At 42.5% G+C, this 21,883-nt stretch overlaps 1 protein-coding gene across 18 annotated transcripts in view; it reads left to right on the forward strand.

The window, feature by feature from the left end:
- PTPRK (protein tyrosine phosphatase receptor type K) overlaps positions 1-21,883 on the forward strand; it is a 402,371-nt gene that overhangs the window by 357,196 nt on the left and 23,292 nt on the right. For 9 of the 18 annotated variants that reach the window (XM_077289403.1, XM_077289389.1, XM_077289392.1 and 6 more), the window contains 8 exons: positions 1,755-1,939; positions 2,114-2,201; positions 5,866-5,942; positions 6,154-6,171; positions 12,657-12,693; positions 14,511-14,608; positions 15,313-15,429; positions 21,385-21,539. In XM_077289403.1, coding sequence (XP_077145518.1) covers positions 1,755-1,939; positions 2,114-2,201; positions 5,866-5,942; positions 6,154-6,171; positions 12,657-12,693; positions 14,511-14,608; positions 15,313-15,429; positions 21,385-21,539 — 775 coding nt within the window. Of the gene's footprint in view, positions 1-477; positions 490-1,754; positions 1,940-2,113; positions 2,202-5,865; positions 5,943-6,153; positions 6,172-12,656; positions 12,694-14,510; positions 14,609-15,312; positions 15,430-21,384; positions 21,540-21,883 lie in introns of all 18 variants that reach the window. The other 9 variants (XM_077289390.1, XM_077289391.1, XM_077289394.1 and 6 more) reach the window with 2 other exon arrangements.

The raw sequence follows: 21,883 nt of genomic DNA on the forward strand, positions 1-21,883 counted from the left end.
TTTACATGCTCTTGGTGTTGGTTCTTCTCTTGGATTTTACCTGTAGTTTTTTTTTTAAGGTCTGCTATGGTTATGGCTACACTGCAAATTTTGCCTACAATGACATTAGCTGCACACACTGTCACCATGCAGTGGACGTTGCCTGTTCCTTGGGCTGGCCTCAATGTGACTATTCAAAAATTGTAGCAAATTGCGCCTTCCCCTAATGTTGTTAGAGCACCGATGGGGTGATACTGCCTGCTGTATTGGTCTTTCGTGATTGTGGGGTAACCCTAGCCATGCGTACTCGCTTCACCCCCTCCTTGTATGTTGGTTTTAGTCTGCATGGCTGTATTGTCCATCTATTTCATCCATCTCTGCAAACCATAACCATAAAATACGTTGTGCGTACATCTGGTGCAGCTTGATCGAGAGGTAACAAAGAATAATATGTAAAAATCTTTTTTATTTTTTTTTCCCATTGCCGCCCCGCTTCAGTGCCAATCACTGGTAAGTAGGATGACAGGTGTGTTTTTGTCCTAATCTCCCGGCTTGTAATGCTTTAAACCCACCACTTTAACTAGAATCTCTCGCAGGTAAAATCCATTTTGCGTATGACAATTCCAGTAATTAGACAGCTAGGCTTAACAGTCTTGCTGAGAGGTGCTACTGCGGTAATTCATGGCAGATGCCACCCCCAGCTGCTCCTGCCAGATGCCTGCCTTACTGCTTCGAAGCCTCAGACAAACTTGAGGATGTCCTGTGAAGCATGGAAGACGGTTTGGCTTATTTCAATGTATTGGAGCACTGGGAATGTCATGCTGTCACCAAACCTGAATTACAACATGCAGATCTTCCATTGCCCAGAGTCTACAGGTCCAGGGGACACATACTTGCTGTTTTCCTGATAATAGAGGTGTATACTGGTAATTTTCTCCATACCCCTCAGTCAGCAGGCATGAGGGAAGTGACAACTTATGTCCTTACCATGTGAGCTAATGGAATATACAGCCCAAACGTCTACTCTTTATTCCCATTGGTATAATTTATCATGTGTCATTCCATTTATTGTAAATACGGATGCAGATCCTGTGTATTGCGTTATTAAAAGATAGATTGTGATCCTGCGGCTAGTGGGTTTTGCAGGGGTTTTTTTCTGCAGCCAAAATCTGCTCTTTAGGCAGTAAAAACGCCTTCAACAAACAAGATTTTAGCTGCTTATTTTTGGCACGGATTACATACGTGTTTTGTCCATGGTACATACCGGTATTTAATAAAATTACCGTAATTTTATTCCTGAAACAAACGGTTTAGCATTTTTTCACTTTCTTATTGTTTTATGTGGGTGAAAAAATTGAACACTGAAAGAATTGACATGCTGCAGATTTGGATACCGCTGCCGTTTTCCAAATCAAGTGAACTCAGGAAAAAAAAAGAAAGAAACATGTGCATGAGATTTTCAAAATCTCCAATTTTGCTGATGCTATAAAAATGCAGCTTCTCATTTGCAGAAAAAAACTGCTTGTGAACAACGCCTTAGTGTGCAGTGAATTCAAGGTATAGCCACCAATCTCTTCCTGAGCCTTTCAAGATTTACAAACCAGGAAACCACTTAATTTGGAAAAGCAATTTTGTTTTTTATCCTTTTTATATCCACTCGATACTATTGACTGGACTTAGTCCTTTGGTAGACGTAAGTGCTACTTGGGGTGCAAAACCGATAGTCTAACCTGTCTTTACTGAAATGTGTGTTGTTTTTTTTGCTGTGTTCTCAGATGAAAACCATACTGCACCAGCAGAGTCCAGCCGTCTCCTGGATGTGCCACGTTACTTGTGTGAAGGCACTGAATCTCCGTACCAGACGGGCCAGCTTCATCCAGCCATCAGAGTCGCCGACCTGCTTCAGCATATTAACCTTATGAAGACCTCTGACAGCTATGGATTTAAAGAAGAGTATGAGGTATTGGTTCCAGCCTAAACGCACCCATAGCACAAATTTTGTGATTTTTCTTCATTTTTTCGACAATCCACTAATGTTTCTGCACTATCGAATATTAACTAGTTTAATTTTCCCATTATTCCTGAAATGTAAGAAATTCCATGTGGATATCGTATGTATGATTTATTGTTACAGAGTTTCTTTGAGGGGCAGTCTGCATCATGGGAGGTAGCAAAGAAAGATCAGAACCGGACAAAGAATAGATACGGAAACATCATCGCCTGTAAGTCGTCTTCGTTCATGGTTTTCTAGATGAATGAACACGTTCTACTGTATTTAATGGAACTTCTTTGCTCTTTTATCCACCTGCTTTGTAGTATCACCTTCAGGCTAGAGCTACACGGCAATTATGGCCGCAATAACCATCGTGAGCTCGAAGTTCGCTTGGTGCCGCTGCTACATCGCGATGCTATAGCAGTGACGCCTATACTACCAAAACCTGCAAGTGAAAAAATCAGACTCTGTTGGTTGCAACCCCATTCAGTGACCCTGTGTAGCCATAGCCTAATGAAAAGTAGTTTGTAATAACTATTTCCTTAGCTAGTGATACCATCTAGGGCCCCGATTCATCATGACCATCAGTTTTCACACCAGTCTTAATGATGAAGCGGTGAGACGAGCGAGGCAAACAATTCTCTGAGTTGTATGTCTCTTAATGAATCTGGTGTGTCTGCAGTGGCATGCACTTCTTACTCTAGTTGGAGACTTGAGTAAGATTTTTGTTGTAAAGGAACATGATCTTGATGAGAGGGGTTCGCCCCGTTCTGGGGCTGGGCATAAATTGTGTGAAAACGACAAAAGCTGCTAAATTTTTACCAACCGAAAAAAATGAACTGAAGTACAAGTTGGTATGAATGCAGTATAGCAGCAGGTTCACACTGGCCATCAAACAAAACCCAAGATAGAAACAACATCAAATTACCCTACTGTAAGTAAATAAGTAAGAGCAATAGTTCATATAAATAACATTGGGTACTTGGTAAACAAAGGTTTTAATTTTTTTAAAAAAAAAACGTAAAAGCCATCATACCAACGTCAGTCAATGTGTATCGAAATTTGTGTTAGTATTGAAACCTTACCCTGCGTCATAGTGACGTCCTGTGTGATTAAAGGCTGTGGAGGACCAGGTCCCAAGCATGGACACACCGCTCGTAGGCAGCTTTTTAACCCCTTCATGACCGGAGGTATTTTCATGTTTTCGTTTTTTGTTCCCCTCCTTCCCAGAGCCAAAACTTTTTTTATTTTTCAGTCAATATGGCCTTTTGAGGGCTTGTTTTTTACAGGACGAGTTGTACTTTTGAACAACCACATTGGTTTTATCATATCGTGTACTGGAAAACGGGAAATGAATTTCAAGTGCGGTGAAATTGCAAAAACAAAATGCAATCCCACATTTGTTTTTTGTTTTGCTTTTTTACTGTGTTCACTAAATGCTAAAACTGACCTGTCATTATGATTCTCCAGGTCATTACGGGTTCATAGACACCAAACATGTCGTGGTTGTTTTTTTATCTAAGTAATTTAAAAAATTCTAAACTTTGTTTTAAAAATTTGTCCTTTCATTTGAGCAGAAAATCTGTCTGCCTGTATTTCTAGCGCCTCCATCCTCCTCCTTTTATCTCAGTTAGGGGGAATCTAAAATCTTTAAAGATTTTGCCCATGAAATGAGACTGAAAGATCAGTTCAGGAGGTGAGCGAAGCAAATTTCTCTGATAGGATTTATTACAAAGTTGCTTATTTTCATCTGTACAATTGATTTATAAAATAAGAATGAAAACTGCGGTTGCTCTGTAAGCTACAGTAAAAGGGTTCTGTGGGTCCCTGGAATTAAAGGGAACCTGTCAGGTCCCCCGTGCTTCAAGAACCATTAGCATTTGTGTCAACATCACTAAACAGTAAGGGTACCGTCTCACAGTGGCACTTTGGTCGCTACGATGGCACGATCCGTGACGTTCCAGCGATATCCATACAATATCGCTGTGTCTGACACGCTACTGCGATCAGGGACCCCGCTGAGAATCGTACATCGTAGCAGATCGTTTGAAACTTTCTTTCGTCGCTGGATCTCCCGCTGTCAACGCTGGATCGGTGTTCGCTTGTAACCAGGGTAAACATCGGGTTACTAAGCGCAGGGCCGCGCTTAGTAACCTGATGTTTACCCTGGTTACCATTGTAAATGTAAAAAAAAAACCACTACATACTCACATTCCGGTGCCTGTCACGTCCCTCGCCGGCGGCTTCCCGCACTGACTGTAAGCGCCGGACGTAAAGTAAAAGCAGAGCACAGCGGTGACGTCACCGCTGTGCTGTGCTTTACGGCCGGCACTGACAGTCAGTGCGGGAAGCAGACTGCGCTGGACGTGACGGACATCAGAAGGTGAGTATGTAGTGTTTTTTTTTTTTTTTTACATTTACATGGTAACCAGGGTAAACACCGGGTTACTAAGCGCAGCCCTGCGCTTAGTAACCCGATGTTTACCCTGGTTACCCGGGGACTTCGGCATCGTTGGTCGCTGGAGAGCTGTCTGTGTGACAGCTCCCCAGCGACCACACAACGACTTACCAACGATCACGGCCAGGTCGTATCGCTGGTCGTGATCGTTGGTAAATCGTTTAGTGTAACGGTACCCTTAGGGTATGTGTCCACGTTCAGGATTGCTTCAGGCTTTGGTCAGGATTTTATGCAAGTAAAATCCTGACCAAAACTGCACCTGAGGTCACTGGCAGGTCACCTGCGGTGTTCCTGCGTGTTTTGCTCATTGTAGCAACATGCTGCGTTTTGAAAAAACGCACCGCATGTGCGTTTTCGCGGCAAAAACGCATGTGTTTTTTAACACATAGTGGAGTCGGGATTTCATGAAATCCCCTCCACTATGCTGTAACATCTGGACGCTGCGTTTTTGACGCTGCGGAAAAACGCAGCGTCAAAAACGCAGCGTTTCCTGAACGTGGACACATACCCTAACAGTCCCTTGATTACTTTACACACACAAACAAATCTTTAGAAAAAGTATGTCTAAAGTCTGTTTATGATATGTAAATGAGGCCTTTGACTAGTCGAAGGGGTGTTAGTGGCCCCAGACTAGCTGTCCCACGTAAGGTACCGTCACACTCAGCAACTTTACAACGAGAACGACAACAATCCGTGACGTTGCAGCGTCCTGGCTATCGTTGTGTTTGACACGCAGCAGTGATTTGGATCCCGCTGTGATATCGCTGGTCGGAGCTAGAAGTCCAGAACTTTATTTCGTCGCCAGGTCGGCGTGTATCGTCATGTTTGACAGCAAAAGCAACGACGCTAACAATGGATTATAATGGAGCTAACAACCAGCGAGAACGAGAAGTGAGTCACCGTTACGTCACTGGATCGCTCCTGCATCGTTGTGGAGCTGCTGTATTTGACGTCTCTACAGCGACCTAAACAGCGACGCTCCAGCGATCTAGTTTAGGTCGGCTCGTTGTCTATATCGCCGCAGCGTCGCTGAGTGTGACGGTACCTTTAGAGGTTATCATGCCCCTGTGGGTGTGATAACATGATTTACAAGCAGTGGTGTCATTGCTATTGCTATATTTACGTCACGCATGCGGCTTCTTCCGCGCTAATCATTCTTCCTCGGAAGGTGTGTGTGTGTGTGTGTGTGTGTGTTAAAAAAAAAAAAAAAGTTTATTTTCTCTATTCCTTCTGAAAAGAACATAAAATGTGATTTTACACTTTAAAAAAAAAAAAAAAAAATATGATAAAGTGTTGGTTGATGTGAATTGTAATTGGTTAAATATTGGAGTGGGAATGCAATATATATAATAAAATGGTTGTTACTTTTAAATAATGGTGACTTTCTTTTCCTTTAAAAAAAAATTAAATCTCTTGTCTACTTCCTTTTTGCTAGATGATCACTCAAGAGTCATCCTACAACCAGTGGAGGACGACCCATCCTCTGACTACATAAACGCCAATTATATTGATGTAAGTGAGCGGCACCATCTCTCCCCGATTCTGCATGCTTTGAGCTTTTGGCTTTTGTTTGTGAGTGTTTCTTTTCCGCATGTCATTGCTTATGAAATTGATTGCAAGTGTGTAAAAAGAAGAGAAACTGTACACTTTCCTTGTTTGAAGTCCTAGTACTCACTGACACTGTTGTGCTTTCTTTCACACCTGACTTTGGTTTGGGCTGTAGATTTGGCTGTACAGGGATGTAAGTACCACTATATGTGAATAACAGACCCCTACAGTAAATATTTACTTATAGACATTGTCCCCAGTTACTTTCTGATTCCGACTAATGCTTATTACCCAACATTTGTGCATGCTCCACCTGAATAACTTTGTATCGTTTGTCTTTTTTTTTTTTATTATTCAGTTTTTTCTTATTAATTTTACTATTATGTAGCAAAATTTTGTAACCTGGCAAAATAGTCCAATTTATTTTGTAAGGTCCCTGAAGTGTGTTCTATTTTCCCCAGTAACTTTCCATGCTCATTTTTATTTTTTTTTATGTTTTGAGTATCTGGCTGCTTCATGCTTTTCGTTAAAACGTAGTGTACTTTTTGTATCAAATGTTTAATTTCCAGTTGTATTGCGTGTTGTAGGTTTTTAAATTTTGCCTGTGAAAAAACTTTTGATGTATACGAAAAGTATTTATTTGTGCCCCCAATGGCCTTTCAGGTGGCCATTATACTAGCACCTTTTTGTGTCCACTTTATAGATCCAACGCCTGGATCCTCATGTCTTTATTCAGAACCAGCCAGAGTGCAGAAATCTTTACTGGTGTTCTGTCTCCATAAGTCAGCAGTCAGTGTCGACTTTGTTGGCGCTGATTTAGTAGTTTAGTATCTGCTGTCTTTATTTTAGATGGGGCATTGTTTCATTTAGGAAGGGTTTTTCCAAATATTGAACAACGCCTTTAAAGGGAACTTGTCCCCAGGTTTGCTTAATATAAACTCATGCCACCACCTTTAGCTGGTCCGTTACTACTATCAACCTGTATGTACCGTAAGCCTGCATATCCCTAAAAATACTTTACGACTCCCTCACCTTATGATAACTAGGGCCAGGCCATCCAGTCCTTTAAGCTTTGGTGGTCTGGGGTCTGCTCCCCCTCTATCAGTAGAGTCCAATCGCTCTACATCATCCACAGATAACTGCGCAGACGCAACATTGGCAGGGAAGTCCTGTAATGCGCTGGAATCAATTCACTGGGAATGAAGTCCGTGCCGACGCATACACTTTCAACAACTTTGCTCTGGCCTTAGTAGGGTCCAGCAAAGTGCACTTTTATGGGCCCAAGATTTGCAGGGATCTGTGGATGACTTGGATGCATCATCCACATCAGTCAAGGCAGCATGATGGCGATTCTGCTGATATGAGGTGTGCAGACCACAGACAGCCATCAGACCAGACTGTGCTCACTAGCATATAACTTGGGAGACTTTATGAAAGGTAGTTTTTGGAATATTCAGGGGGAGTTGGGACTCTGGTAATAGACCAGTTAAAGGTTGTCACTTTAGTGTATCTTGTGAAAACCTGGTAACCGGTTTGCTTTAAGGCAAGTTTCAGAAGTCATTTTTTTTTTGCAAACGGTCCATGATGGATGATTACTCCTAATTAGTGATGAGCGAGCGTGCTCTGTTGTGTTATCTTAGCACACTCGAGTGCTAATAGTGTCTTCGGGGGCGCTCTAATACTATGTTCGAGTCCTCGTGGCTGCATGTCTCACGGCTATTCAACAGTCGCAAGACATATAGGTATTCCATAACAAACAGGCAATCCCTGCATGTGTTTCGGCTGTGGAACATCTGCGAGACATGCAGCGGCGAGGACCCAAACATCGTATTGGAGTATACCAAAGATGCTCTTTTAGCACTCGAGTATTCTCGGATAGCACCTGATCCGAGCATGTTCGCTCATCACTAATCCTCATCCAATATGTATTAACTGTAAATCTCCATGTTAGTTAAATGAGCAGCTTGCTGTGTGTAGTATTAATCTATCTTTTAAGATGTTACATTGGATGTCTGATATATAAAATGTCCTGAATAAATATCTGTTTTTAAAACCTAGCCACTTCCCAAATGATCTTTATTTGAAAAGAGCTTTCTGTTCTCCCCTATACAGCTAATCCCTATATCTATTTTCCTATTGTGATGTTCAAGTTCCAGCATTCACTGGGGATTTTCAAACTGGACATCATCAGGATTCAGCCCTACAGTCACTTCCCAGCAGGTTCGATCACTGACCCCTCCCCTAAAACATCATTGGGGGCAGCACTGCACTCAACTTGCTACAGTTTTTTTCACCACTGCCCCCTTATGACTTCCCAAACCAATCACAGTTAAAGAAGCAAGGGGACAAGTGACCACCTTGCTTTTATCACAGTTGCTCCCTGGTACCGTACTTTTTTAGGCAGCCGTCAAAGCTACAGAGACGTGACTGCAGCGCCATCTTCCTGATGACATCCCCTTTGAGACTCCCCAGTGCATGCTGGGAATTGAATGGAAACATCACAAGAGGTAAAGTGAGAAAACCAGTATAGGGATTAGAAATAAAGCGAGAACAGTAGGAATTTTTCAAATAAAGCTAATTAAATAAAAGTTGGTGGGGTTTAAAAATAGATTTTATACAGGACTTATGTACCAGACAACCACTTTAAAATGTGTTCATTTGGCAGCTGCTACCAGTCATCTGAGCCTGCATATAGTCTGAAAGCCTAGGCTACTGTAAATAACAAAACTAATATTCAAGGGGGTTTTTTTCTAAAGTCTAAATCTGACAGACCTATAATTTATCAGAGCTGCAGAAAAAAACAGCGGTCGCGTTGCCGATACGCCCAGGGCCATACATATTTGAAGTTGAGAGCTGCTTAGAGGAGAGGGCTTGAAATTGCTTAGCAGGAGGATACAGTGTTGAAAATAAATATTTGAAACACTGTCGATTTTGCAAGTTTTCCCACCTACAAAGAATGTAGAAGTCTGTAATTTTTATCGAAGGTACACTTCAACTGTGAGAACCGTATCTAAAAATAAAATCCAGAAAATCACATATGACTTTTAAATAGTTAAATTGCATTTTATTGCATGAAATAAGTATTTAATCACCAACCAACCAGCAACAATCCTGGCTCTCAGTGTTTCTTTAAGAAGCCCTCCTAATTTGCACTCATTACCTGTATTAATTGCACCTGATTAAACTCGTTACCTGTATAAAAAGCACCTGTCCACATAATCAATCACACTCCAACCTCTCCACCATGGCCAAGATCAAAGAGCTGTCTAACGACTCCAGGGACAAAATTGTAGACCTGCACAAGGCTGGGATGGGCTACAGGACAACAAACAAGAGGCTTGGTCAGACGACAACAACTGATGGCACAATTATTAGAAAATGGAAAAAACACAAGATGACTGTCAGTCTTCCTCGGTCTGGGGCTCCATGCAAGATCTCGCCTTGTGGGGTAAGGATGTTTCTGAGAAAGGTCAGGAATCCGCCTAGAACTACACTTGGGGACATGGTCAATAACCTGAAGAGAGCTGGGACCACAGTCTCAAACATTACCATTAGTAACACAGTGCGCCGTCATGGATAAAAATCCTGCAAGGGAATGCAAGGTCCCCCTGCTCACATCAGAATATTTCCATGCCTGTTTGAAGTTTGCCAATGACCATCTGGATGATCCAGAAGAAGCATGAGAGAAGGTCATGTGGTCAGATGACACCAAAATAAAACTTTTTTGTATCCACTCCACTCGCCGTGTTTGGAGGAAGAAGGATGAGTACAACCCCAAGAATACCATTCCAACATGGTGGGAGATACCTCATATTTTGGGGGTGCTTTTCTGCAAAGGAGACAGGACGACTGCACCGTATTGAACGGAGGAAGGGGGGTCATGTATTGTAGGATTTTGGCCAACAACCTACTTCCCTCAGAAAGAGCATTGAAGATGGGTTGTGGCTGGGCCTTCCAGTATGACAACACACAACCAGGGCAACAAAGTAGTGACTCCGTAAGAAGCATTTCAAGGTCCTGGAGTGGTCTAGCCAGTCTCCAGACCTGAACCCAAAAGAAAATCTGTGGAGGGAGCTGAAAACTCAATGTTGCCCAGTGACAGCCCCGAAACCTGAAAGATCTGGATAAGATCTGTATGGAAGAGTGGGCCAAAATCCCTGCTGCAGTGTGTGCAAACATGGTGAAGAACTACAGGAAACGTATGAACTGTGTAATTCCAGAAAAAAAAGATTTTGTATCAAATATTCAATTCTGTTTTTCTATTGTATCAAATACTTATTTCAAGCAATAAAATGCTAATTGTGATTTTCTGGATTTTTATTTTAGACTCTCACAGTTGAAGTGTACCTACGATAAAAATTACAGAAAAACTTGTGTATCAAATACTTATTTTCCCCACTGTATATGGCATGAGGAATTAACTTGCATTTTTTTCAACTATTTCATGCACCTACTATAATGCCCTGCAACCATTCATTGAGATTTTGTGCTACAGCCTAAACATTAGGGTTTTGATACCACCATGCCAAGGGCATAGAGGGTTTTCTCTTACTTAGATTGTAAATGGTGTCCTCATTTGATATTACAGACATCTGGAAACTGATCACATTTCTTAAAACTGCCTTTACTTTATGGTTGTTCTTGATTTTTCTGTGTATAAAAACAAAATGAAATGCGATTACTTAGATTTGTTATTAGCTGACATTGTTAGATTGTCATGGCCTTATGTATGTAATCCTATACTTTAAAAAGCTAGAGAAGACTCATTGTGAGCCTGAGCTTTGGTAAAGGCTCTAGAGAGAGGCTTTCAGTTTTGGTCTAGTCATTATGCTTCGATCAGCACCTTCCCCTTTGTGGGACACCACAGTTCGAGAGAGGTTTTACATTTTAGCATACTAAATTCGCTATAAGATCAAATCAATTAAAAAGAAATCAAATGTCCCAAATTTCCTGGTCTGCACACCATATAAGATGTATTATGGCATGAGAGCAATAAAAACTGTTGTAAAACCTGTTGACGGACTTGGTGTCCCTTATGCATGATGTATATTAGCTGTATACTCCATTCTTCTCTAGATAAATTGTCAGTGAGTAGTATGTGACTTTTCTGCTAAAAAGTTAGTTGGGCACTCATTTCCTAGGAAAGAAAGCCCTTGATCGGTTGCATATTGTGGCTATGTACGGCTACTGCTTTAACATCTCCTTCCTGCACGTAGCTCTCTCTGTGTTGCTTTTTCTTGTCTATATGGTGTTGCAGTTTATTTTATGTAACTGAGAGCCTCTCATTATTAGGCATGTGCTCACCACTGCCTAGAATTATAGACAAACACAATTTCATGAAATTAAGGTTACATGAAGCTTATTAAAAGAGGACTGTTTACCATTTTGAGCATGGTAAATTAGTCACATCATGGTATAGTAACTGCAGAGCTGAATAAACCTTTTTTTTTTTCATGTCAGTTACGGCGATATTGTCATGTAAAGTTGGAATTTGAATTTTTGCTAAGGCTAAGTGGGTGTTACCAGAGATTCATCGAGGGCGTGTACTTATTCCCCTGCTTGATATTGACCAATCGCAATCAGAAGGCGTAATGATGGGGGGGGGGGAAATAGAGCACATGCCTAGAGAAGATTAGAGCGGGCTTCCTCTTGTGATGCATGTAATGCCATAAATCACTGCTCTCCTCTGTGATCTCTGCATAAACTGTATAGAATTGAGCAGAGCTATGTGTCATTACAAACACTTCCAGCTTTCATCTCTCGGCAGTCAGTGTGGGTTTAGGGGAGAGTACAGCAAAACTGCTGTGTGAAAAGAGGTGCAATAGGCATTTGTAATGCACAAAGTTCTGCTGTTCTCCCATCCCGCTCATCCCTCTGACTTTTATAAATATAGATATCGGTAGACAATAGTTCTCTGGTTGTCAAGTTGTCTAAAATGATGTTATTTTTGTTACCATGTGGCTACCAATATATAACTGCCGTTCTAGGTCTTATGGGGTTATCAGTCTATTTGCTATAATTAAACCAAACACATCTGGACAATTACTAATGGAATTGGGCTATGTTTATGTAGCTCCGAGACCAACCCTTTTACCTGTTTTGTAGCCATCCAGTGCCTATCACTAAATTCATGCTGGCCAAGCTATGAGCAGTATGAATCGGAGCTTGGTTGCATAGTTGCAGCCAAGTGTGTTTTGCTCTGAAGCGCTGGAGCATTTCTGAGAAAGCATTGCTTGAAAAGCCGACAGGGAACTATAAGGAGAGACCTTCCTAGTCTGCTGTAATCAGGGTCTCTTCCCCTATATCATGCTGCTCTCAGACTAGGTGGCAAGATTCCCTTCTAGTACCTATACAGCCACTGCACTAGTATCAGTGGTATAAATTGCCCTGACAGGACCACTGTAAAGTGGATCCTGCCTCCTTTCATGTCGGTTTTAGTGTATGCTTGCACCCTCACCACAAAATGGAAATCGATCAGTAATCATTTAACAATATCATTACTAGGTTAGACTTGATAGCTGTGTTCTCCAGGTTTTTTTTACCCATGATATATAGTTGTCTGTAAGAATGTGTGAATGTAGTGGTTGCCACTGCCTAGCATTTCCTGGTGATACTGCTTGTTCACGTCAAATGCTGAAGTAGATGACAGAGTGAACAGTTATTTGCATGTTGTTTCAGGGATACCAGCGGCCGAGCCATTACATTGCCACTCAAGGTAAGAGAGTCTGTTTATGACTGCTCCATGTTTTATTAGGTTACTTTCTCCAGAAACATATGCTGAGACATTCTAATGTTTTTTTTATATATAGTGAATAGTTTTATTGGCTTCTAATATTGAACAGAACCTGTATTACCTGGGTGAAGAACAACAGTGTACCTCTGAAAGAGGGGTATAATTCCCTCAATATCTTCCAAGCAGTGTAGAGATTAAATCTGTGGGATTACCGTATATACTCTTGTATAAGCCGACCTGAGTATAAGCAGAGGCACCTAATTTTGCTTTGAAAAACTGGGAGAACTTATTGACTCGAGTATAAGGGTATGCATTGTCCCCTCATCCCTATCCTTGTCTGCATGGTTCTTATCCCCATCCTTGTCTGCATGGCTCCTTATCCCCATCCTTGTCTGCATGGCTCCTTATCCCCATCCTTGTCTGCATGGCTCCTCATCCTTATCTGCATGGCTCCTCATCCCCATCCTTGTCTGCATGGCTCCTCATCCCCATCCTTGTCTGCATGGCTCCTTATCCCCATCCTTCTATGCATGGCTCCTTATCCCCATCCTTGTATGAATGGCTCATTATCCCCATCTGTGTCTGCATGGCTCCTTATCCCCATCCTTCTATGCATGGCTCCTTATCCCCATCCTTCTATGCATGGCTCCTTATCCCCATCCTTGTAGGCATGACTCCTTATCGCCACCCTTGTATGAATGGCTCCTTATCCCCACCCTTGTATGAATGGCTCCTTATCCCCATCCTTCTATGCATGGCTCCTTATCCCCATCCTTGTATGAATGGCTCATTATCCCCATCTGTGTCTGCATGGCTCCTTATCCCCATCCTGGTCTGCATGGCTCCTTATCCCCATCCTTCTATGCATGGCTCCTTATCCCCATCCTTGTAGGCATGACTCCTTATCCCCACCCTTGTATGAATGGCTCCTTATCCCCACCCTTGTATGAATGGCTCCTTATCCCCATCCTTCTATGCATGGCTCCTTATCCCCATCCTTGTATGCATGGCTCCTCATCCCCATCCTTGTCTGCATGGCTCCTCATCCCCATCCTTATCTGCATGGCTCCTCATCCCCATCCTTGTCTGCATGGCTCCTCATCCCCATCCTTGTCTGCATGGCTCCTTATCCCCATCCTTCTATGCATGGCTCCTTATCCCCATCCTTGTATGAATGGCTCATTATCCCCATCTGTGTCTGCATGGCTCCTTATCCCCATCCTGATCTGCATGGCTCCTTATCCCCATCCTTCTATGCATGGCTCCTTATCCCCATCCTTGTAGGCATGGCTCCTTATCCCCATCCTTGTATGAATGGCTCCTTATCCCCATCTGTGTCTGTATGGCTCCTTATCCCCATCCTTGTATGCATGGCTCATTATCCCCATCTGTGTCTGCATGGCTCCTTATCCCCATCCTGGTCTGCATGGCTCCTTATCCCCATCCTTCTATGCATGGCTCCTTATTCCTATCCTTGTCTGCATGGCTCCTTATCCCTATCCTTTCATGCGTGGCTCCTTATCCCTATCCTTGCATGCGTGGCTCCTTATCCCTATCCTTGCATGCGTGGCTCCTTATCCCCATCCTTGAAACCATGTTGAAAGAAAACACATTGAATCTAATAGCATAGAATAGTTTAGTGCCTTCTACCTCCACAATATAGGCCAAGTTCAAAGGGGAAAATGCCAATCCTGGCTCCCTTTTTCCTTTGACTGCCGCTTCCAGTTACTAAATCTAGTCTGTGCTGATGGATATTGCTAATTCTCTTCGCTATAAACATTTCTTGTTCCATTTTCCAGGTCCAGTGCATGAGACGGTGTATGATTTCTGGAGGATGATTTGGCAAGAACAGTCTGCCTGCATTGTAATGGTCACGAATCTAGTAGAAGTTGGCAGGGTAAGAGTTTCCCTCTGTGACTTAATTGGGTGTCCGGCCTCAGCCATTTATGGAGTTTTTCATGTTTCTACCAACGTTTACAGATGTTGGACCTCATTAAGTCTATATTCAGACACTGCAGATTGTTGTGCATCGAAAATCTTTAACTATACTGATTTACAGTAAAGTTTGATTACATTCCTTAATCTTTTATGCGGTTTATACAGTACTTCCTAAAAAGAAAGTCCCATGGCCGCCAAATTGTTTTTCCTAATTTGGAAAATGGCTGGTGATACCCCATAGTGCTCGTCTGTGTGAAAGGGAATTCTTTTATAGAGTATGTTTTTACCCTCAAAAACTCAGTGATTAGTAAATGCTTGTGATTAGTGATGAGCAAATATTCTCCAATAAGGTGTTATCTGAGCATGCTCAGGTGCTAACCAAGTGACTCTGGTGTGCGCAAATAATATATTCGAGTCCCCCATGCCCGCATGTTTTGCGACCGTCGAACAGCCACGAGACATGGAGCCGCAGGAACTCAAACTTATTTTTCCAGCACGCCAAAGTCACTCGGATAGCACCCGAGCATGCTCAGATAACACATTATTGGAGCATGTTCGCTCATCACTACTTGTGATATTTCCAAAAATGTGATCCCTTTAAATCAAATAAGCTTTGTTGGTATGTAGAGCAGCATTACAGTCTGTTGTGTTATGTGGTTTCAGGTGAAATGTTACAAATACTGGCCCGATGACACCGAAGTCTATGCAGATTTTAAAGTGACTTGTGTAGAAATGGAACCACTTGCGGAGTATGTGATCCGGACATTCACTCTAGAAAGGGTAAATACTTTAAATGTTTTGTTTTACTATGTATCAGCTTTTCCCTTGCCCAACAGATATCTAGTCAGAAAATCTGCTTTTTCATTAGCTGGTTTATTGAAATAAAATGGCGCCCAGTCAATAATATTCTCCTAATAGTTGTGTTGTACTAGTGCACTAGTCCCCAGCCTTTCTCACCATGAGTCACCTTCAGCCCTGAGAGAGGTTCGGGAGCCACATTCAAAGCCCCCATGTAGTGCCCTATCCAGCTCCTGCTTCCACCTCTTCAATAATAGTGATACCAGAGCCCCTGTTATGCCAGCCCAGTTCAGACTAAGGCAGAAAACCAACATCTAGGGGTTCCCTCCTCATCCTCACATCGAGCAGTACCACCCACCACACATCCAGCTACAAGTACCTATCTCCAGTATCAGTATCCTGTATCAGCCCATCTCCACCCCACCATTCGTCATTTATCTGTCTACCCCCGAGGCAAGTATACAACATCCAGAACTGCTCTTCAATGTCGTGCTACTCCTAAAAGTCACCATCTGGAGACCTTCTCTAGATAGCTAGACCTAGTGCTAATGGCAGGCGCCCGAGAACCACACATCACGGGTCCCGGAGACACAAGTTGGGGACACCAGTACTAGCGTTAGGGTTATGTGCACACACCGGAAAAATGTGCTGCAAATGCTTGAGTATTGGCAGAAAAAACGCTGCATAAAATATACATACGATTTTTATTTTGTTTTTGCCCCATTTATTTGAAAGGGTAAAAAATGCTAAAAGATTTTTCATTTTTTTCAAATCTGCAAGGAAAAAATAAGCAACGTGTGCATGAGACTCCAGAAATCTTTCACCTTTCTGGCACAGTAAACCGATGTGGGAAATACATGACAAGACACACGTGAATATACCCTAAAGCTATGTTCCCATACACAATTTTTGCAATGTTTTTTTCTGCAGAAAAGAAGCTGCTTTTTACTGTACGAACCAAAGCTTTGAATTTTCATTCATTTTTTTCCTGACTGAATTTAAGCACTGCTGCGTTTTTGAAATCTGCAGCATATATAAATTCTCCACCACAAACACCGCAAAATGAAAAGCTGCAAAAATTCAGCAAAACCTGTCTGCTGCGTTTTTGTAGTGTTTTTTTGCTGTGTTTTTGGTGAATAAAACGAATTGTATTACACTAAACATGTAGAAAAATTCAAATGCCGCAAAACCAGCATTTTGAATACAGCGGGGTTTTTTTTGCCTCCATCCAAGTGCTTGTCAGGAATAAAATCCTAGCGAAATAAGTACTTTTGTTATGTTTATCTGTGTTCCTTTAAAAAGTATCTGACCGCTGATCCATGCTGCCCAATCCATATGCAGCATGGATCAATCACTGGCTGTATGATTTAAGCCAAGTACGTTTTACTCTGAAACTCCACCTTTAAGAAAAAAATATACTTTCAAAGCCAAGGTGCATGAGAGACCAGTCAGAAAGGGAGGGTCCTTGGTGGTCAGGGTCCCTTTAAATTGTCTATTAACACCTTTTACAAAGATTCCGAGCAAGCAAAACCCTAAACCTATAAATTATTTATATGCTGATTCTTCATTGTTTTTACAAGGATTGGGGGCAAAAAAAATTTTAAACATTTTTTTTTGTCAATTTTTTTTTTTCATATTACAATCTTTATACAAAACAAATGATGATAACCTTGCAATTTTCTCATTACCAATGTAGCCTTTTTAGACTCCTACGTCCTGTCCTTTCAGGAAAGTCTCCTTATTCTCAGCTGATAAAAAAGGATTCATCAATCACACGGTTTCTCTTCCCTTCACAATGGTCTTTGCACACGCCTGTTAGACACTTGGATACAAAAATTAGGGTCAGGTTTCGGCAACTGTCGCTATGTACATATGTTGTTTCCTGAAACAATCAGATATTAGACTCTCAAAAAAAAAAAGTCTCAAAGACCAGTGAGAAAATTGCAAGATTTCTATTTTTCATTTTTAGCACATTCTTACTAACCCAAAAATGTTGTTTACGCATCGGGTAATATTCTGATGGCTGCTTCATTTAAATTATTCTTAAAACTATTTGGTAATTTTTCTTTTAAGCCTTCGTTGACAGCCAATGCTAATATGAAAGTATAAGGGCAGCTAAAACATGAACACTAGATAAACAAAATCCAAGACAAGTATATTCTTGTAATTCCTGCAAACTATGCCTAGTCACTTAAAGTTTGCCTCCACTTTCACAAGAAAATGGTTATAGTGCAGAACTCCAGAGTTTAATCATTTTTTTAAATCACTCTCTAAAGGTACCGTTACACTAAACGACTTACCAACGATCACGACCAGCGATACGACCTGGCCGTGATCGTTGGTAAGTCGTTGTGTGGTCGCTGGGGAGCTGTCACACAGACAGCTCTCTCCAGCGACCAACGATCAGGGGAACGACTTCGGCATCGTTGAAACTGTCTTCAACGATGCCGAAGTCCCCCTGCAGCACCCGGGTAACCAGGGTAAACATCGGGTTACTAAGTGCAGGGCTGCGCTTAGTTACCCGATATTTACCCTGGTTACCATTGTAAAAGTAAAAAAAAAACCACTACATACTCACATTCTGATGTCTGTCACGTCCCCCGCCGGCGTCCACAGGGTTAAAACTGCTTTCGGCAAGAGCGCTGCTAATATGCACCGCTGCTGCCGAGAGCTTCCCTGCACTGAATGTGTCAGCGCCGGCAGTAACAGCGGTGACGTCACCGCTGTGCTCTGCTTTACGGCCGGTGCTGACAGTCAGTGCAGGGAAGCTCTCGGCAGCAGCGCATGCATATTAGCAGCGCTCTTGCCGAAAGCAGTTTTAACCCTGTTGGCGCCGGGGGACGTGACAGACATCAGAATCTGAGTATGTACTGTTTTTTTTTGTTTTTGTGTTTTTTTTCACACACGCCGATCCAGCGATGACAGCGGGTGATCAGCGACCAAAAAAAGGTCCTGATCATTCCCATCGACCAACGATCTCCCAGCAGGGGCCTGATCGTTGGTCGCTGTCACACATAACGAGATCGTTAGCGGGATCGTTGCTACGTCACCAAAAGCGTGACGTTGCAACGATATCGTTAACGATATCGTTATGTGTGACTCAGCCTTTACTGATTTTTGCTGGACTGCCCGAAATCTATGCTCCGGACTAATCTAAACGAAGTGGCATCCTTTTCCTGCTGTTAGGGTACCGTCACACAGTACCATTTACATCGCTACGACGGCACGATTCGTGACGTCGCAGCGTCGTATGATTATCGCTCCAGCGTCGTAGACTGCGGTCACACGTTGCAATCACGGCGCTGGAGCGATGCCGAAGTCCCCAGGTAACCAGGGTAAACATCGGGTTACTAAGCGCAGGGCCGCGCTTAGTAACCTGATGTTTACCGTGGTTACCAGCGTAAAAGTAAAAAAAAACAAACAGTACATACTCACCATCTGATGTCCGTCAGGTCCCTTGCCGTCTGCTTCCTGCTCTGACTGAGATCCGGCCGTACAGTGAGAGCAGAGCGTAGCGGCGACGTCACCGCTGTGATCTGCTCTCACTTTCCGGCCGGCAGACAGTCAGAGCGGAAAGCAGACGGCAAGGGACCTGACGGACATCAGATGGTGAGTATGTACTGTTTGTTTTTTTTTACTTTTACGCTGGTAACCACGGTAAACATCGGGTTACTAAGCGCGGCCCTGCGCTTAGTTACCCGATGTTTACCCTGGTTACAAGCGAACGCATCGCTGGATCGCTGTCACACACAACGATCCAGCGATGACAGCGGGAGATCCAGCGACGAAAGAAAGTTTCAAACGATGTGCTACGACGTACGATTCTCAGCAGGGTGTCTGATCGCAGTAGCGTGTCAGACACTGCGAGATCGTAACGATATCGCTAGAACGTCACGAATCGTGCCGTCGTAGCGATAAAAATGCCACTGTGTGTCGGTACCCTTAGGCTCTGTTAGGCTATTGTCTTCAGAGCAGGAGTGAGTGTAATAGGATTTTATAGCGCTCCCCCGCCCTGAGACCATTAGCTAATGATGTGAGTAAGTAAGTGCCCGACGACATGAAGCCCATGGATTAATAATAAAGAGGCATCTATAAGACACCTATCCATTGCTAATCTTATGGTTGTATGGTAAATAAAGACACAGTAAAAATAAAGTTCTTTATTAGAAATAAAACAAAACACACTTTTCCATTTTTATTTAAAAATAACAAACTCCGTTATACACACCTAATGCCCATTACGTTGAATCCCTCATCTCCTGTAATAAAATAAAAAATAACAATATCCCTCACCTCTGTCGTTCTGTCCCACGCCGTAATTCCTGTCTGGGGGGGATAAACAGTATTCAACTGGAAGGTGCCAAGATGCTACAGTCCAGGCTGAGAACCACTGGGGAATGAGCCGCTGTGAGTGCAGTGACCTAGGTGAGATCACCGCTCGCACAGTGAGAAAGTTTCACAGTGCAGAGCTGAGTTCAGAAAGTTCACTGCAGTTCACTGTAAGGAATTTCTCACCGTGAACTGTGGTAAACACTCAGAGTTCAGCGCTGCACCGTGAGACTTTAAAGAAATAAATAATTTTAAAAACTGACACAGGTTCCCCTGTTTTTTGGATAACCAGCCAGGCAAAACTCACAGTTGGGGGCCTCAACCCTCAGCTGTCAGCGTTAGCAAGGCTGGTTAGTTATGAAGAATAGAGGGGTTCCCCACACCATTTTTTAATTATTTAAATAAATAATAATAAAAAAAAAAACGACATGGGTCCCCTCCACTTTTGCCAACCAGCCAAGCTAAAGTAGACAGCTGAGGGCTGGTATTCTCAGTCTGATAGTGCCCCCCTCAGCTTAAAAATTGCAGCCTCCAGCTGTCCAGAAAAGGCGTGTCTATCAGATGCACCAATTCTGGATCTTTGCCCAGCCCTTCCCACTTGCCCTGTAGCGGTGGCAAGTGGGGATCATATCTGTGGGGTTGATGCCACTTTTGTATTGTCCGGTGACATCAAGCTCACGGCTTAGTAATGAAGAAGCGTCTATACAGTTGTAGTATACTGTATATCACTGTACTAATTCCAGGTACTCACAGGAGCCTAAGTGTATGCCTTAATTCAATGACATATGTACCATGTATTTTGGACTATATAATGGCTTGTGCGCATAGCCGTGTTAGGGAAAAGGTTTTACTGAACTCCTACGATGAAATGTGATCACACCCTAGGAGCCACATTTATTTCCAAGGGTAGAGTCACATTCACCGTGAATACTTGCAGAAATTTCTAAATGTAATTTAATTGGACGTTTTCCAAAAAACATCCCTGTTCTGATCAATGCAACTGATTTAAGGGTGCAAACATCTCTAAAACAGACGATATGCAAAAATACTCTAATACAGCCATAAGGATGGATAATAATAGTTTATGCAATTTTTTTTTTTCCCCCCCCGCATTTTACACCTTGCGATCTGGCTGGAATCGCTATTCTGTATGAGCAGATGTAAAATGTCACTGTTGTCATGATATGCATTATGCATTTGTAAAATGAGTATAATGCTATCTGCGCTTGTAGCTGCTTGTTGCTGCTTGTCGTGTCGGATGTTTGCTCTGCTCTGGATTAATTATTTGTTACTGCTCTGTAGACATTTGTTGCTTGTAGTGCAGCGAAGCGAGATTCTTTCCCCTGCAGATAGCCGTTTGGTGGCAATTGATTGCTTGATAGTACTATAAAATATCCTGGAATAAAGCAATCATTTGCCATCAACCTGCTCCTTCGTGCTATAACTCAGTGGAGCGCTGGAGCTCTCAGTGCAGGTATTACTACATTTATTTTGCTCTAACTGCAGTATATTTTAAAAGCTTTTTCTTCCCCATCCTTGCTCTGAAGATGATATCTGGTGCTGTACCTGGAGAACAATATCTGAAATGGTATTTTGTTTTTCTTACAGAGAGGATATAATGAAATCAGGGAAGTCAAGCAGTTCCACTTCACTGGTTGGCCAGACCATGGCGTGCCATACCATGCCACTGGACTATTGTCCTTTATAAGAAGAGTGAAAATGTCCAACCCTCCAAGTGCTGGTCCCATCGTGGTTCATTGCAGGTTAGTGTTTGGATTTTTTGAGTGCGGTATCACAAAGATAGTAACATGAACATGATGCAATAGCACCGGTAAATTGCATCACGTTACAGTTGTTACTTACTAAAGTTGAGGCATGTTGGAAATTTTAGGATAATTTCTTACAGTTTTTTTCCTTTTAAGAAGTAGTAGATTGAGGCAATTTTCTAAATTTGGTGAAGTGGGAAAAGAACTTGTAAATTAATTTTAAATGGAATCTGCAGGTTTTTGCTATGAGATCTTAGGGCAGCATGATGTAGTGGCTGGGACACTGATTTCAGTGATGTGTCAGTTGGCACGGTGGCTCAGTGGTTAGCACTGTTGCTTTG

The sequence above is a fragment of the Ranitomeya variabilis genome, chromosome 2 (genome assembly GCF_051348905.1).
Source record: "Ranitomeya variabilis isolate aRanVar5 chromosome 2, aRanVar5.hap1, whole genome shotgun sequence".
NCBI classification, from domain to species: domain Eukaryota; kingdom Metazoa; phylum Chordata; class Amphibia; order Anura; family Dendrobatidae; genus Ranitomeya; species Ranitomeya variabilis.